The 17,524-nt window shown below is 51.1% G+C and overlaps 1 protein-coding gene across 3 annotated transcripts in view; it reads left to right on the forward strand.

The window, feature by feature from the left end:
* PTPRN (protein tyrosine phosphatase receptor type N) overlaps positions 1–17,524 on the forward strand; it is a 53,861-nt gene that overhangs the window by 32,978 nt on the left and 3,359 nt on the right. For 2 of the 3 annotated variants that reach the window (XM_084804930.1, XM_084804919.1), the window contains exons 8-19: positions 966–1,003; positions 1,562–1,884; positions 2,843–2,929; positions 4,240–4,319; positions 4,980–5,044; positions 5,672–5,884; positions 6,445–6,660; positions 7,787–7,934; positions 8,349–8,422; positions 9,866–9,943; positions 11,329–11,448; positions 13,560–13,726. In XM_084804930.1, coding sequence (XP_084661056.1) covers positions 966–1,003; positions 1,562–1,884; positions 2,843–2,929; positions 4,240–4,319; positions 4,980–5,044; positions 5,672–5,884; positions 6,445–6,660; positions 7,787–7,934; positions 8,349–8,422; positions 9,866–9,943; positions 11,329–11,448; positions 13,560–13,726 — 1,609 coding nt within the window. The remainder of the gene's footprint in view (positions 1–965; positions 1,004–1,561; positions 1,885–2,842; positions 2,930–4,239; positions 4,320–4,979; positions 5,045–5,671; positions 5,885–6,444; positions 6,661–7,786; positions 7,935–8,348; positions 8,423–9,865; positions 9,944–11,328; positions 11,449–13,559; positions 13,727–17,524) is intronic. The other variant, XM_084804941.1, reaches the window with a different exon arrangement.

Below are 17,524 nucleotides of genomic sequence, written 5' to 3' on the forward strand. Positions count from 1 at the left end.
CAGGCAGTCCTCTGCTGCAACTGTGCTGACCCTGGCCCAGCTTCACACAAATCCAGGGCCAAGCTTGAGTTAGAGCTCAGTTCAGAACCTGTTTTCTTGAATTGGTGTTTTAGCCCTGGACACTATAGCACAGCCTGGCGCCCTCCAGATGCATAATCTGGTGCCCTCCAGATGTTTTAGACCACAACTTCTAGCATTCTTGACCATTGGCTATGCTGGCTGGGGCTGATGGGGGTTGAAGTCTAACACGTCTGGAGGGCACCCGGTTGGGGAAGACTGCTATAGCAATACAGGAGAAGAGTGTGCTTGAGCCTGCACAAAATGCTTTTCCCTTACTGCAGGGATAGGGAACCCCTGGCCCTCCAGATGTTGTTGGGCTACAGCTCCTGTAATCCCTGATCACTGGTCATGCTGGCTGGGGCTGACTGGAGTTGGACTCCAATAACATCAGGAGAGCTACTGGCTCCCAACTTCTGCTTTGCTGTCTTCTAACTGAAGCCCACCCACTTCGTACTCTTGGGAACACCAGGCACCAGCGCCTAAGAGGAGGTGCTTTGGAGAAAACCAAAGGCCTGTCTGCTCCAGCATTCAGCAGCGGCCAATCAGATGCCCCTATGGGAAGCAGGGCATAAGTGCAAGAGCACCCTCCCGCCATTCAGCGTCATGGGATGACCCCGCAGTACTGTGTATTATGAGAGAGGGAGAAGGGCACCTCCCTATTCACTTTTTCCACACCAGACCTGATTTTGTACACCTCTATCACACATCTTCCCTCACTCACTGTGCTAAACAGCCCCAGAAGTTGCAACCTTTCTTCATAGGGGAGTTGCTCCAGCCCCTTGATCGTTTTGGTTGCCCCTTTCTGCAGAGGTTCCAAAGTGGACAAGTTTGACTTCCAGGCAGGCTTGAGCTTCACAGTTCCTCACCTTAAAAACTGCACTCTCCTTTCCTAATTCTCTCCCTAGCTGCTGGCCTTGGATCAGAGACCCCAGAGTCTAAGCGGGTAAGTGCAGCTTCTTCTAGTATCTAGTCCTGCAGAATCTTATGGGGCTGCCACCAAGGCCTTGAGGGGGCTGCATGCAGCCCACGGACCACATTTTTTGCACCTGTGTTCTTGTCACATAAGATGGTCCTTGGCTCAGAGTCCTAGGCCCCCCTTAAGAATGGTGCATTAGCCCTTTCCCACCAGTTTATGCATGGGGGAGGGGTACCCAGGGTGGGGAAGTGTGCGTTGATGATGAATTGCTCTGAGGAGTAGGTTTGGCCAGGTATGCTGTCTGGCTTGTTCCAGCCCTCATTACAATCCTCCCTAGCCAATAGCTAGATGGGCAACTTGTGGCAGGGGGGCAGGGAGGGAGGCTCTGTGGGCGCCATCACATACCGAGGATTAAGGGCAGAGCTGGCCAGCCTGGGGCTGCTAACGAGCAGGGATGGCTTGATGTTCAGGGGGAATTTGCAAGGCTGGTTGGGTAGAGGGCTGGAGGAATCACCAAGAGCTTGTTGGAAGTGTTGGGTTTGGGTCCTCCTGGCTGTGGTGAGTGATACGCCTCTTTCCCCTCAGGCAACAGAAGCTGAAATGCAGCACGGGGAGGAGCTGGAGCCGCCGCCCTCTTTCGAGAGCTATGCCAGCGCTGCCCCCACGGAGGGGCAGATACAGGCTCAGGGGGAGACCCTGGGCCCGACCAAGGCCAAAGCAGCCATGACAACGGCTTCCCCACAGCAGCCTGAGCCCCTGCACCCTGGTGAGGGGGACGTAGCTGGCCCCCAGGGGCAGGAGATGGTGAAGAAGAGCTACACTGCCCTAGGAGGACCTGGCAGGGAGGAAGAGCGGCCAGAGATGGCGCTGGCTGCTGAGGAATACGGCTACATTGTCACTGACCAGAAGTGAGAGAGGGGGAGGCGGTCACAAAAATTTGGGCAGGGTGGTCGGTGCAGGGTGTGTGTGTATCATCTCACGAAGGGGTGGGGAACTGGTGGCCCTCCAGATGTCCTTGGACTCCAACTCCTATCAGCCCCAGCCAGCATCTCCAATGGCCAGGGGTAATGGGGGTTGTAGTCTAGCGGCAACTGGAGGGCCACGGGTTCCCCACCCTTGCTCTAATGTCTGAGACAAGATCCGCTTGTCTCACATAGGTATGAGGTCAAGATTCACATCGGACAAATGTGCATTGCATCAGCTCCAAACAGGTGCTCCAAACAGATGCTTCGATATTAGTTACACTCTGATATGTGCCAGTAGTTGGTACTACATATCAAGCAAATGCCCACTAATGCACCTACACAGTATGTTAAATACATAAAGATGGAGGGGGAGGTGAACTCAAGAAAATGGTGTGGAGAGGAATGATATGATGAAGGTGAGTCTTGGTTTGGGGGAATAAGGAACGTCTCTGTCACCCAGTCCAGCCTTCCCCAACTTGAAGCCCTCCAGATATGTTGGACTACAACTCCCATAATCCCCCAGCCAGCTATGGGGGATTATGGGAGTTGTAATCCAACATACCTGGAGGGTGCCAGGTTGGGAAGGCTGAGTTAGTTCCACGAATTATATGGGGTACTTTTTGCTGCGGTATCTGGGTGAGTCTGGGCCGAACCCCAACACATGGTTAGCACCTTGACTGGACGGTTGGAGATCATGGTTGGGACCCTTGTGACAGCAAGTGCAGCTGCTTTGCCAAATTGCTGCGGTGTGACCGGACTGGGCAGCAGGAGGGGGTGGCACACATTGTCAGGTTGTACAAGAGTGGGGGAGGCATCGTCCACCTGCTCTCTGCCACCCACTGTGTCTCCCACACATGCCTTCTCATTGGCTCCTGACCTACTCTGTCTCCGCCACCTGCAGGCCATTGGGTCTTGCTGCTGGCATCCGGCTCCTGGAGATCCTGGCTGAGCATGTGCACTTGTCTACTGCCAGCTTCATCAACATCAGGCGAGTGCCAGGGCTTAGCTGAGCGGCGGGGGTCCGTCAGGAACTGGAGTGCACCATTGTCTGTGGTGCTGCGGGAAGGGGAGGACCCTGGCAAGGCAGGGTGCCGGGGGGTGCGGGTGGCATATCCAGTTGTTGTTGTTGTTCAGTCGTTCAGTCGTGTCCGACTCTTCGTGACCCCATGGACCATAGCACGCCAGGCCTTCCTGTCCTGCGCTCTCTCCCGGAGCGTGCTCAGGTTCATATTCATTGCATCGGTGATGCTATCTAGCCATCTCATCCTCTGCCGTCCCCTTCTCCTTTTGCCTTCAGTCTTTCCCAGCATCAGGGTCTTTTCCAGAGAGTTTTCTCTTCGCATTAGGTGGCCAAAATATTGGAGCTTCAGCTTCAGTATCTGTCCTTCCAATGAGCAGTCAGGGTTGATTTCCTTTAGTATGGACTGATTTGACCTCCTTGCAGTCCAGGGGACTCGTAAGAGTCTTCTCTAGCACCACAGTTCGAAAGCATCAATTCTTTGGCGCTCAGCCTTCCTTATAGTCCAGCTCTCACAGCCATACATTACTACTGGGAGGCATATCCAGAGGAAGGTGCATTTCCCACAAAGGAGGGGGTCTCCCCTGTGCCTCTTGGGTTGCTGACACAGGAAAATGGGAAGCTGCTACTGGGTCAGACCAGTGGGTCCAGCTAGTTCAGCAGTGTCTACTGCCTGGCAGCGGCTCTCCAGGGTTTCAGGCAGGAATTTTCCCAGCCCTACCTGGAGATGCCGGGGGTCAAACCTGGGACCTTCTGCATGCCAGGCAGGAGCCCTACCGCTGAGCCACGGCGCCTTCCCTGAGCCACATCTCCCATCCTGGTGAGTTCCTACTGCTGGGTGAAGGTCGCAGGGTGCTTGTCTGTTTATGTAGGTGAGGCTACTTGAGGTGTCATCGGAAGTTGTTGATTCAGCTCTGTTACCTGGAATAAATAAGGCAAATCTACCTGGGCAGGGAAGTGGAGGGCCTCCTGACCATTCTCCCCCAGCCTCCCCTTTCTCAAGGGACTGCATGCTTGCAGTGAATTGAACCTTGGCTGGACTCTTGTGGGTATCCCAGATCATGGCTGTGGTTTTGCTTCTCACCCTGAGGCAAAACACAGACGCTCTTTGTTTCCACCTAACTTCTGATTAGCGATTGAAGGGGTGATCTGTGTAAGGCTATGACAATAGCCCTAACAGCAGAGGCAACCTGCAGGGAAGAGCAGAGAAGGCAGTGCAGGTAAATGGCACACCTAGGCGGAAGCAGGAACCGTGTAACCTCCGACCTCTCCCCCTGCAGTATTGTGGGCCCGGCTCTCACGTTCCGCATCCGTCAAAACCACCAAAACCTGTCGCTGGGTGATGTGGCCAACAGGGCTGGTAAGTCGACTGTGGACCGGCGCTCATCACGTCTGAGAAGCCGTTTGGTTTTCAAAGCCCTCTCCCCATCCTGGATCTAGGAAAGGGCTGGCAGTTCTTGTCCACTAGATGTGAGATGCCCTTCAGCATAGGACACCCTCTTAACTTGGTAAAACCCACGTTGTTCTCCTGCTCGCCTGCCTGTCCCTGCTCCTGCTCACCTACCCAAACCTTCTCCATGAACAGACGTTGTTCGGTGGCTTCCCAGCTTTTGGGCAGTTTTTTCCCCTCCATTCTAATAGGCTGAAATGCCTCTCTGAAGGCTTTAGTTACTGGCAGAAAGAATTTTAAGCTTCAATATGCTGCTATTCTTTTGCATTTTAGCCCCGCCCACCAGTGGAATACAGCCCCTGAGAGCTTCTGCGAAATTATATTTGGCCCTCGGGCTGAAAGAGGTTCTGCACCCCTGATCAAGGCAGTCACCTTTTATAAATCAAAGAAGGAAGACAAGCATACAACATTGCACTGCTGGATTGGCACTCTTCTCCCTGGGCCAGTCAAAAGCTCTCACGCCCCCAGCCTTCACCCTTTTGACAACCATTGCCCTATGTGTCTCCTGCCCCCAAGGGTAGCCCTCCCATGCGGATTCCTCTCTTCTGCCCTCCCCCCTCTCCCATCCAGCACAGGTGAAACCGCAACTGGAGACCGGGGTGGGAGTGAAGATCCTGCAGATGGGCGTCGGACAGGTAAGGCTGATTGTGATTGGCCACATGGCTGCCTCTGAGCCTTGACAGCCAAGGTGGGGGTGGGGCAGCCTCGGAGCATTCTGAATCACTAACCAGGCAGGCGTCACCTGGCCAATTTTGAAGGGCTGCACTGTTTGGGATGGGAGTGCGCTGACAGCTGGAGACCACGAGAGGGAGCACGTGGCAGCACACTTTACTTCCAGCATGCAATGCCCTGTGAGGGTAGGAAGAAGCGTGGTGGCTGTAGGGTGCATGAAGCAGGGAGTGAGGGTTCCTTGGGGGCTCCCAGTGACTGCTGGGTTCTAGCAGGGCAAGGAAATGGGAACATTCTCCTCAAGGGGGCAGCAGCCATTTTGGTGTGGTTCCACGCTGCAAGGATGACGGGAGTGGCAGCTAATGGGGATATGCACTGGCTAGAGCCCTCCAGATGTTTTGGATGACAACTCCCAGCATCTCTGACCATTGGCCATGTTGGCTGGGGCTGATGGGAGTTGAAGTCCAAAACATCTGGAGAGGGCCCCAGGTTGGGGAAGGCTGCCCTAGAGACTGCCACCGCCTTCGTCCATCTTCTCCATCTCCTCCTTTCCCCCTGGAGGCTCAGTTCTTCCGACGCATCTCTTCCCACAGCGCAACGAGGCTGCAACGTACCCGCATCCCACACACTTTGGCGACACCTTCCGGTCAGTGCTGCTCACCTTTGTCTTGCTGGCCTGCGTGGCTGGCATTGTCATCACTGCTGCTGTGGTCTTCTGCCTGCGCCAGCACGCCAAGCAGCGTGAGAAGGAGCGGCTGGCCGGGCTGGGGCCCGAGGGAGCTGCGGACAGCACCTTTGAGTACCAGGTACTGGCTGGAGCAGAGGGGTGGGGGCAGCAGTCTTTGGCTACTGCTGAGCCCCACTCTGATGCCTGTCATCCTCCAGAAAACCCTGAAACCCTGGTTCCTGGTTCCAGATTGCAGGCTGCCAGAGTCTGCTGGCCAGAACGGACTAATTCCATGAGTATTTATTTTAGAGACATCCCTGAGTGCAGGGATCAAGGGCTTTTGGGGATGGGGCTTGCTTTTGGCAAGCACAGGCCTGGTGTGCGCCCTGTGTGGCCTGCCCCCTCCCTATAGCAACTCTTAGGGCCTGTGTGGGGTAGTGCTTAAATAACTGGACTGGGACCAGGGAGACCCGAGTTCAAATCCTCGTTCAGCCATGAAGCTAACATGGTGATCTTGGACCAGTCCCTCTCTTTCAGCCTAACCTGCCTCACAGGGTGGTTGTGAGGGTGAATGAAGAGGAGAGATCCATGTGACCCCCTCTGACCTTAGAAGAAGGGTGGGAAAACTACGTGATGAATAAATAAAATAAAAATAGCGGCAGGCATACAGTAGTCACTCCAGCTGTGTCTTTCTCACAGGAGCTCTGTCGGCAGCACATGGCTGCCAAGTCACTGTTTGGCCGGGCAGAAGCCCCGCCACCCCCTGCCCCAGCGGAGAACTCCCGTGTCAGCAGTGTTTCCTCACAGTTCAGCGATGCACCCCAGGCCAGCCCCAGTTCCCACAGCAGCACACCATCCTGGTGCGAGGAGCCTGTGCAGTCCAACATGGACATCTCCACCGGGCACATGATTCTGGTGAGGCTCATTCTTTCATTTCATCCCCTGCCTTTCCCCAAAAGTAGCACTGAAAGCATCTACTGATAATAAAATACAGATTAAAAACAGAATCTGGATGAAAACAGAACATAAAATCAAATCAAGTAACAACACAACAATAACAAGGAGTAGACAGCCTCCAACTAGTTAAAAACCCCTTCAGCAACTAGCCAGCTTACATTCCAGACAGAGGCCTGCCTGAATAAAACATATTTGCCTGTCAGCAGAAGGACAGTAGAGAGAAGGGTAACCTGGCCTCCTTTGGTAGGGAGTTCCAGGATCTGGGCGCAGCCACTGAGAAGGCCCTCTCTTGTACCATCACCAAGTGGTGGCTGCGCCCTGTGTGTCTGTGTTAAGGGGCAAGCTTGTGCAAGCTTGCCAGAGACAGCTTTCCAATAGCCATAGGTGCCACCTCTACATCCCCTGTGTAGCAAAGTGATAACCTGGTAGGTGAAGTGGTGGGTGTGCTCCCATCATGCCTCCTAGCTCCTTTAATTTCAGCTAGTTAGCAGGAGCAGCAGTGCCCTTGCTGACCTTTACTCTCCATGGAGAGTGAAGGTGAGTAAGGGGAGACACAATAGAGGTGTACAAAATTATACATGGTGTGGAGAGAGTGGATAGGGACACCTCTCTCTCTCTCTCTCATAATACAAGAATCCGAGGTCATCACTAAAAGCTTATTGGTGGGAAATTCAGGACATAGTTAAACTGTGGAATTTGTTACCACAAGAAGTAGTGACGGTCACCAATTTGGATGGCTTTAAAAGGGGATCGATGGCTGTTAGTCTGGATGGCTGTATGCTACCCCCAGCATCAAAGGCAGTATGCCTGTGTACACCACTTGTGGGGGAACATGGGAGGGAGGGTTCTGTTGCACTCATATCCTGCTGGTTGGCCATTGTGTGATCTGAATGCTGGACTAGATGGACCCTTGGTCTGATCCAGCCTGGGTCTTCTTATGCTCTTGGCCAATAGATATCAGCAGTCCCCTTACTTCATGTGCATGCATAATACAATATAATATATACATACAGACTCTTTTTCTCTTTCCCTCTGGCAAATGGACATGTTTAGGGGGTGCTAACTGCAGTGTTGTCCCCTGCAGGCATACATGGAGGACCACCTACGCAATCGTGATCGGCTAGCCAAGGAGTGGCAAGCGCTGTGCGCATACCAGGCTGAACCCAATACCTGCGATGCTGCCCAGCATGAAGCCAATGTCAAAAAAACCCGTAACCCGGATTATGTGCCCTGTGAGTACGTAACAGCCACCGCACCTGGCCAGCCTAGGATGGGATTTCTTCCTAGTACTTGTGTTTGCAAGGGCCTCTGGAAAGGAGGGGAAGGCTGGCCTCTATGCAGCCTAAAGCAGGAATGGGGCATGTGTGGCCCTCCAGATATTCTTGGGCTGCAACCCCTGCCATTCCTCACCACTGGCTATGCTGATGGGATTTGCAGTCCAACAACGTCTAGAGGGCCACGTGTTCCCCACCCTTGGCCTAGAGTCTGATTTCTGTGATGGATGACTCACGGTCTTTTGGTCTTGGCAGGGGAAGGCTCATGCTCCCCGAGAGTTCCAGCATCAGCAGTGTTGATATCTCCAGGGCCTCTGTGTGGCTGAGTGGGGGCTTGTTCCATTGGCTCACTGCTCTTTCTGCTGTTCCCAGATGACCATGTGCGCATCAAGCTGAAAGCAGAAAGCAACCCGTCCCGGAGTGACTTCATCAATGCCAGCCCTATTGTGAGTGGCAGGTGCCCAGATTCACACCCTTGACATCCTGCTGTCCTCTTGAGCCCACTGAAAGCCATCTCGCTGCCCCATCGCAAGAGAGCACCTCTTGCTGTACCTCTCTCCCAGCTCTAGCAGCACCCACTGCTCCTTTGTAAGTGGCATTTCCAAGGCCTCCAGGTCCCTCCACAACTATTTCAATGTGCTAGGCCTGTCCTAAATGAAAGAACAGCCCCCTCCCCGTTCCTTGGCTGGCGGCTCTTCAGTTGAGCTCAACAGGCTTATTCTTCTGGATGTGCCCTCCCGGTGCTGCCAAAGTGGGAGAAAGAGCCAGAGGCCCCCAGACATTGTCTCTCACCTGCCTTCCAGAATCAGGTATGCTTTCTCGCTTCTTGGCGTGAAGTCTGGCACTTCCCAATTGGACACCATCTGTTCCACGAACGCAACCCCTTTTCAAACTGTCTGCATAATTGCTCATCTTTGGAGGAAGTTTTATGCCTCTTCGTACCTTCAATCACAGGGATATTTTAGAAGTGTATCTAGACTAACACTGTGATTAAGAACAGCAACACAGTGCAATGGATAGTGGCCCAGTTCACATGTCACAGCCACCTATCATGTGGTTGGTAGTCATGGGTTACTGAAACCATCACGTGGTGGTAGTCATGAATGAGTAGGAGCAGGTGTGCTGGCTCTCGCCTGCTCCCAGTGAGCTAAACAAACCAGGGTCTCTCTGTCTCTGGGTTGTTGGTCGTGACGTCCAAACCCGGAATTATGAGTTCTTGGGGGAGAAACAACCCAGACATGCAACCCTTGGTTTGTTCTTCACACACAGCACCAACCCAGGATTTGAAAAAATCCTAGGTTGTTGTGATGTGCAAGCTGGGTCAGTATGTACTTGAGATTCACTGGCTTCAGTTTTTCTCTTCTGTTCTCGTCTCTTTCTTCCCCTCACCCTCCAGACTCATAATTATTTATCCTCCAATCTAATCTGTTTGGGAGGGTGAGTTGATTGCCTGTCTTAACTGTTTGTGGACTAGTGAGCCATGGCAGTAAGACATCACAGGAAGAGCTTATATTTCTAACAATTTGGGGGCACAGCCAAGCTTGATTGCTGTGCTGGCACAAGTTCTTTAGCAAGAATGAGCAAAGCTGAACAGCCTTTCCCAACCTGGTGCCCTTCAGATGTGCTGGACTATAACTTCCATCATCCCCAGGTGGTGTGGCCAATGGCCATGCTGGGTGGGGGCAGTGGGAATTGTAGTTCAACACCTCTGGAGGGTACCAGGTTGAGGAAGGCTGTCTTAGGTCACAGCTGCCAGTTGAAGAGTAAAAGCAGATCCTTGGCAAGCGCCCACCTGTTGTCCATCCCCTCGAGACTGGTCTCTTCTACCCCTAGTTCTGCTCTGCTCCCTCCCTTCAAGAAGCCTACAGTGCATACTCTTTCCATTGCAGATTGACCATGATCCACGGATGCCAGCATACATCGCCACGCAGGGCCCACTGTCCCACACCATCGCTGACTTCTGGCAGGTGAAAGGCATCTGGTATCCTCACTGGGGAAGAGCTTTCCTGGGGTGGGGGTGCAGAGAGGCCTTTAGCACATGAATGGGCAGAAAACAGATCTTCAGATGATTGGGACTTCAGCTCCCAGCACTCCTCACCATTGGCCATGTTGCCAGGGGCTTCTGGGGGTTGAAGTCCAAAACATCTGGAGATCTACCTTCTGCCCAACCCTGCTTTAGCGTATGGGGACCATATTCCAGGGCCACCTAAGAGAGCACTCAGGCCAGCCTTCTCCAGCCTGGTGCCCCCAGATGTTTAGGATGGCAACTCCCAACGTTCTTGACCATTGGCCATCCTGGCTTGGGGCTGCTGAGAATTAGAGTCCAAAACATTGGAGGGACCCGCACTGGGAAAGGCTGAGTGAAGCTGAACCTGGTTTGGCAGAGGTTGGCCCTGCCCGCCATGGCAATTTAATCAGAGCCCTTTAAGGAGGTGGAGGCAATGAGTAGCATGTCGAGCAGCTGGCCCCAACCTGGTGCCCTCCAGATGCTGTGGACTTCAACTCCTATCAGCCCCAGCCCACATGGCCAGTTATCAGGAATCCTGGGAATTATGTTTCAAAAGATCTGGAGGGCTCCAGGTTGGGGAAGCCATTCTACGACAGGGGCAGAATGGTGCATGCTCTACACAGAGAAATTTAAATAACTGCGAATAAATGGTGTAAATTGGCAAGGCTCCTGGGTCTGTTTTGCCTTTTGTATAATTTTATTTTGCTTCCACTAGTAGTGGGTGGGAAGGAATTTTATTGTGTACATTTTTCTGATGTTGCTGTAAGCTGCTGTGAGCAAAGTTTTACCATAGAAAAGTGGCACGCACATAAAACAATGGTGATGAAGTATATGTGTCAGGGGAGACAAGAAACGATACAGAGACTGAAGCCCAAGTACTGAATGTCCTGCTTAGCTTCTCTCTCTAAATTCCGAATGTTACTAAACATGGTCTATACATTTCCAAGCTTACCTCTGCAACCATGAGGGACAGAAACTTGTGCTTTTGCTTTGGTTTAAATGGAAGTAGAGATTTTTGGTCTGCTAAATTCCATGCCCGGTACAATATCAGGTGTTGCTAGGATGCATGGAATACACACAGCCCTGAGGCAGGTTTCAGGCTGGACTAGTTCACACCCTGCCTGGAGTGCGACAGAAGCGAGGCCCAGTCTAGCTGAAGAGACGCCCAGCCGTTTACCTCCTGCCTGACAGATGGGCTTGACCGTAGCCTTGCCCTGGTGTCCCCTTGGGCACACTCTCTTCCCAGCTTTATTACCTGGCGTTGATTCTGCCCCCTTTCCAACTAGAGAAGCTGTGTGTGCTTTGGGCGTTGAGTTGTACTTATGTGTGTTGCCTGTGTGTTAGATGGTGTGGGAGAACGGCTGCACAGTCATTGTGATGCTGAGCCCGCTGGTGGAGGATGGCATCAAGCAGTGTGACCGCTACTGGCCGGACGAGGGCTCCTCGCTCTACCACATCTATGAGGTGAGCCAGGCAGGCTGCTCCCCCAGTGACCTGCTCAGCTGACACAGTGGTCTTAGGACAGGAGTGTCAAGCTTCTCTCAGCCGGAGGGCCAAATTCAGTTTCAGAGAAGCTCTTGTGGGCCGTCTTCCAGTGGTGAGCACCAAAGGATCAAAGACTGGGGCTAAAATACTAACAACACCCAAAATACCAGCATATTTGATCTTAAGGGTGCAGTCCTATGCATGTTTAGACAGAAAAAAGGCCTACAACTCCCAGCATGCCCGGCCAGGGGCATGCTGGGAGTTGTAGGCCTTTTTTCTGCCTAAATATGCACCGGGTTGTGCTTTAAAGTTCTTACTGTCAGTAGCTAAGACTTAGGAGAGGCATTTCAAACTTTTAGAATATGGGGGAAACAAAAGCTGGGAAACCATCCAAAAAAATCAGTGGTCAAGGGAAAGGGGCCAGGGAAAGGGGGCTTGGCCTTCTGGGGTACCCTAGGTAGACTGGATTGGGACCCCAGGCAGGTTGGATTTTGCCTCTGGACCTGAGATTCTGCACCCCTGCCTGATGATAACGACCCCTGAACTTGCTTCAGTCTCCTATTTACACAATATATATGACATCAGGGAAACTTGATTTTTATCTCAAGGTGGGTATGGACACCTAGCTATCCATGGGCCGTTTCTGGCACTCAAGGTGGCAGCAGTGCCCTTCTGATGCAGCCCCCAGCAGCATGGCAGCTGCTTTTCCATGGCCGGGTGGATCACAGCCATGTGGGAACACATTATGGAAAAGATGCTGGCTCTGTGGGGAAGATGAATGCAATCTGCCCCTTGCCCACATGTGTGCACCATTCATAGGAAGAAACACAGGAAGCTGCCTCATACCGCATCAGACCACGGCTCCATCTAGCCCGGTATTGTTGACACTGGCTGGCAGTGGCTCTCCAGGGCTTCAGGCAGGATTCTTTCCTAGCCCCACCTGGAGATGCCGGGGATTGAACCTGGGACCTTCTGCATGCAAAGCAGGGGCTCTGCCACTGAGCCACGGCCCCCATTCATATGCTGTCCCCCAGCTGATTGGGAGCACATCACAGAAAAGCACCTCCCATGGAGCCTATTCCTCCCCCCCTCCCTGCCTCCCTCCCTTCCACAGCAACAGTCACTTTCCAGAGCCTGGGCAGCTAGCCTCCTCCACCACCACCATCACCCACCCAAGTCCTAAAGCAATATAGCAGTCCTCCTATGTGCAAACAGCATGAGGAAACCAGCACCTGAGCAACTCCGTCCTAAATCATACTGCTGCCCGCGGGGTTAAGACACGGGTCCTCCCTGGCTGGACCCCATACCCGTTTTACATGATTGCGTCACTCCAGTGTCCAGAATCCACCATTCTGGAGTGGAGGAAGTGATGTGATTGGCCCAAGGTAGTCCTGGAAGGGCCACGTGCACCTGGAAAAACTCCAGGTCAGCAACCCTGAGAGTAACACAGCCTGATGGAGTAGATCACAGGTGGACAGACCTCAGGTTGTGGGATCAACGTTGCTTTTTACCAGAACCCTGAGTCCACCAACCAGAGCCAAATGCAAAAGACATAATGCTTAAAGAACAAGGTGCCTCTGAGTCTAGGACTTGGTTTCAGGACCAGAAACGGTCTGAGCTTATGGTCCTTTCACACAAAAGTCCACTCCTGGTTACCCCAAGCTGTCTTCATTTCAGCAGCCTGATTTAGCTGGGAAAAGTAACATTGTAGCCGTTGTTCAGCTTTTGGGAATCAGAAATGCTTGCTGATCTAGAGCAAGTCACCCAAAGGTCCACTAGTAGATCCCAGTCTACCTTATTCCCACCTGTGATGTCGAGAAGCCCCACGGGAGCGGGCTGTGGGCGTTCTGTTCACCTCTGCAATCATTATGCCCACATCAGGCCTGTCCTGCTGTTTCCCCACATGTGCAAAGTCCTACTTCTTCTAGCAACATGCAAAATAGCAGGAGACGGGCTGTAGCTGACTGGGTAGAATAAAAGCATCTAGGATCAGTGGAAGGCAAGCTGGGGATGGGGTGAGTTATGTTTAGGTGACAGCGAGTGTCCCATTTCTCTTTCTTCTCTCTCCCCCTGCCCAATCCTTCATTCAGGTGAACCTGGTCTCGGAACACATCTGGTGTGAGGATTTCCTGGTGCGCAGCTTCTACCTGAAGAACGTGCAGTCTCAGGAGACACGGACGTTGACACAGTTCCACTTCCTGAGCTGGCCAGCCCAGGGCATCCCCACCACCACAAGGCCTCTTCTCGACTTCCGCAGGTGTGGGATTCGCCCCTTGCCCCCCCCCTCCACAATAGGATGAGAGGTCAGGGTGGGCTTTTGACACACAATATCTGATATAGACATCAGGACATATGTGGCTGAATTCCAGAATATGGGTTATGCCAAGCTTCAAAAATCTGTCATGGTATTTTCCACTTTATGCCAAACATGGCCAGCAAAAGGTCCCCAGGGCCAGTTGTTAGGAGACCTTCTGGGAATGGGAGAAAAAAATCAGGCAAGCTGGAAAGAAAAGCACAAGTAAACCTGCTCTGTTACTCTCAGGAACGAGTGCAACAAAATGATGCCGTGTCATGGAGTCATTCGAAGCAGCAAAAACAAGAGGGTCTTGTGACACCTAAAAGACTAGCACATTTATTACGGCATAAGCTTTGGTGGACTATAGCCCACTTTCCCAGATGCATGAAGTGTTATCCTGGGTTACAAGAAATATGTATTTGAATTTGAAGCAGCCTACACAATGGAGGAGGCACTCAGAGAGAGAAGCAGTGTCCTTTTTAGTTTACCCGTCATCCTCTCAGCATAGCAGGGCCCAATTAAATTCGACAGAGATAGTTGGTCTTTATTCGGGGTCCTCCATAACTTTTATTCTCTCCCATTCTCCACACCCTCAGCCTTAACAATATGCCTGAACGCTCATCTTGTTTCAGGCACCCTGTTTTCCTTGCGGCCTTGAGGCTGTAAGGCAGCCATTAAGGCCTCTTTAGTGGCTGTTTAACACATCCAGAGCCAGGGACAACATTACACTGTTCTACAAGGTTTCATTCCAACACAGCTGGAGGGGACCAGGTTGGGGAAGGCTGCAGTGGGCTGTCTGACATACATTACTGCAACGTTGCGAATAGAGGTCATTGCTTTGCCTGTTTCTGACAGGCAAGGACCAGCATTTGTGGGTCTCAAGTTCAGATGCGGTTGGTGTCTTGTCTCCCCCCACCCCCCGCAGTCCAGTGAGGCCCAATGACTAAATGCATGAATGGGGCAAAGGAAGTGGAGAAAAAACTGTAAAGGAACAGAGGGGCCTTTCTCTTATGTAGAGTTCAGTTGCAGAGTGGCTGGCCAGTCACTGACATCTTCTTAAGGAGTCTGCTTTCAAAATTATTCTAACCTGTTTTATTCCCTCTGTCTTGTCCCTCCCATGTGCTCCTCTGATAAGCTTCTTCTCTTTTTGGAGCCACCCATCCTCCCCAGGCAAGGGGACTCCTGTTGACTTGACATCTGTGCTGGTGGAGGCTGGTGTTGGGTGTGGATGTGGGGCTGTTTTTATCTTACCAGGCGGCTGCTACACGAGGCATCTCTGGCATGTGATCTCACCGCTGTGCTTTTCGGCAACTGTTAGAAAAAAAACGCTATTTGTGGCTTCGGGCTTGGAAAATGGTAGGGAGGAGAGAGGGCCCTGGTGGCGTGGGGTGCAAGGGTCCCTGCTGCCTTCTGAGCTTCCTCCACCATTTGGGGCCCATGGCATTTGGGACCCCAGTGCACATGGGTACCCAGCAAGCTGAAATCTGAGGGGCTCCTAGCTTGCTCTTATCTCTCCCTTTGCCTCCCTATCTCTGCCCCTTGGATCCTGCTTTCTCTGTAAGACCCAGTTTGTGGCAAGTGCCCTATGGAGCTGTCTTAGGTTTTTCCTCTTTGCCTGCATTATACCATGCTCTCTTTCCTTCACCACCACCACTTCTCCTCCTCCTCCTTCCTTTTTCTCTCTCTCTTTCTCTTTCATAGCCGCCAGTGTCATTTTTGTGATTTGCAGCTAGTAATCCTGGCCCAGTTGCATAGTCACAAAAGTGATCATTGGCCGCTGTGCCGGCTGCATGGAACAGGACAGGGCCCCGGCTGCTGTTGTGCCCCACCTTCTTCTGTCCACCTCTGACTTCCCTTGTCCACCAGGGCCAAAGACAGACATGCCCCTGAAACCACCTGCTGTCTCTTACCCAAAGTTCCACCGAAGAATGGGGATGACCTGCTCAGCAGTTGTGGGAGTGGGGGGTGGAGGTTCCGTGCCTTGAGGCAGAAGGTGCCCTGGAGTTACGGGACTTCCATACATGCAAAGAGCCCATGACTCTCTTGTCACCATGAGCATGTGTACTTGTAAAGGGCAAGCTGTGTCACTTTCACGTGGAGCAGATCCCTTGCTTGGTTAAAACTGCGACTTGTAAGCGGGCAGTGCATGTCCTAGTTAACATACAAATATAGTGCAAAAAACATTTATTTTCCAGATACCAGTTGCAAACTCCAGGTGGAAGTTTTACAAATCAGCTAGGAGATGCCTCCAGAATGATTTTTCTTTTTCTTTTTTTCAAATGTGAAATCTTTTTCAAATTTTTTCAAACCACGCAGGATTTTGGGTACCATTTTCACATCAAAATGCTAAAAAACACACATACCTGGTCATTTTAGAGCAGAATGCCCTTACCTCACCCCCCACACCATTCCAAAATATCCAGCCATCAAATAACCCAAATATTACTTTCATATATGCATTAGGCTCATGCGATATATTCCTTCTCATTGTTTACATTATTTGACAAGGTTATCTGACACCACACAGTGGCTTCATGAGTGAAAGGTTCCTCATAGTAGCGCAAAATAAATGGGGGGGGGGGATCCAGATATGCATTCATGGAAGAGTTGCAGTGGCGGTGCAGTTCCATAAAAACATTGCACAAGCTGTAGCACAATAGGCACAGACTGAAGTCTGGCCTTGAAGGAAGAGAGTATGTATTGGCTAAGCATGTTGTATGATACATTGCACAACAGCCTAGCTCTCATGAAACCCGTATACTGGATCAGGGTCCTAGCATTGATGACATCATGCAGCAGGGAAAGTGGTCATTCCACTTGCACAACATGCCTTCTGCTTGCATAGGATGGAATTTGGACCCAACCCAGTAATTTTTCTCAGCCTGCTAGCGACTAATCCAATTCTTCAGCCAATTAATAGGAAAGTGGGTGGTTTGCATCTACCAAGAGAGCGAGAGAGCAATACATGTAAAGTGATGACCACAGCATCCTTTCCAGTGAGGAATCCGATGTGCAGCTTCTCACACAGTGCACAAAATGGGTCACAGATACGTTATGAAGAAAACAGTGGACTCTGAGGTTATTTAATTTATTTATTTATTTACAGCATTTATATGCTGCTCCACATCTAAACAGATTCTGGATCAGTGAATAAAATGATAAAAAGATAGAGGTAAAACATCGTATTAAAAGTATTATTTTTAATTATTATTTTTAAAAACAGAGTAACAATAAAACTGTGGCTGGTTAGTCAAGGAAAGCTTCCTGCAATACAGCTGTGTTCAGGAGGTGCTGGAAACAACACAGTGTTGTGAAAGTCACAATCACTTCAAAGACATACATTTCATGATGAATGTGTATATGTGAGATAAATGATTTTTAAAAGGAATAATAAAGGCTAGTGCAAGCAATCTCATTTGTTCATTCACCATGTTTATAAAGTCATGTGAATCATGGTAATCATATCACATTAGCTTAATATTTATTTCCTATTTATTTATTTATTATTTAAAAGATTTATATATCACTGTCCATATTTAAAAATATCTCTAAGTGGCATAATGCACACCTGAAGGTTATGTTTCAGTTATGATGGTGGTTTGTGAGGGTTGGATTAAAGAGAAGGACATTTTGCTCTACAGTATATCATTTAGTATGTGGTTTGACATTTTTAAAAGCATTTTTGGCAGGATTGAGAATATAAATGGGATTGAAAATGCTATGTGTTAATTTGAAAAATCTTTATTGGGGACACTTGGG

The sequence above is a fragment of the Heloderma suspectum genome, chromosome 1 (genome assembly GCF_057233095.1).
Source record: "Heloderma suspectum isolate Gila_16-S chromosome 1, 16-S_ref, whole genome shotgun sequence".
Lineage (NCBI taxonomy): Eukaryota > Metazoa > Chordata > Lepidosauria > Squamata > Helodermatidae > Heloderma > Heloderma suspectum.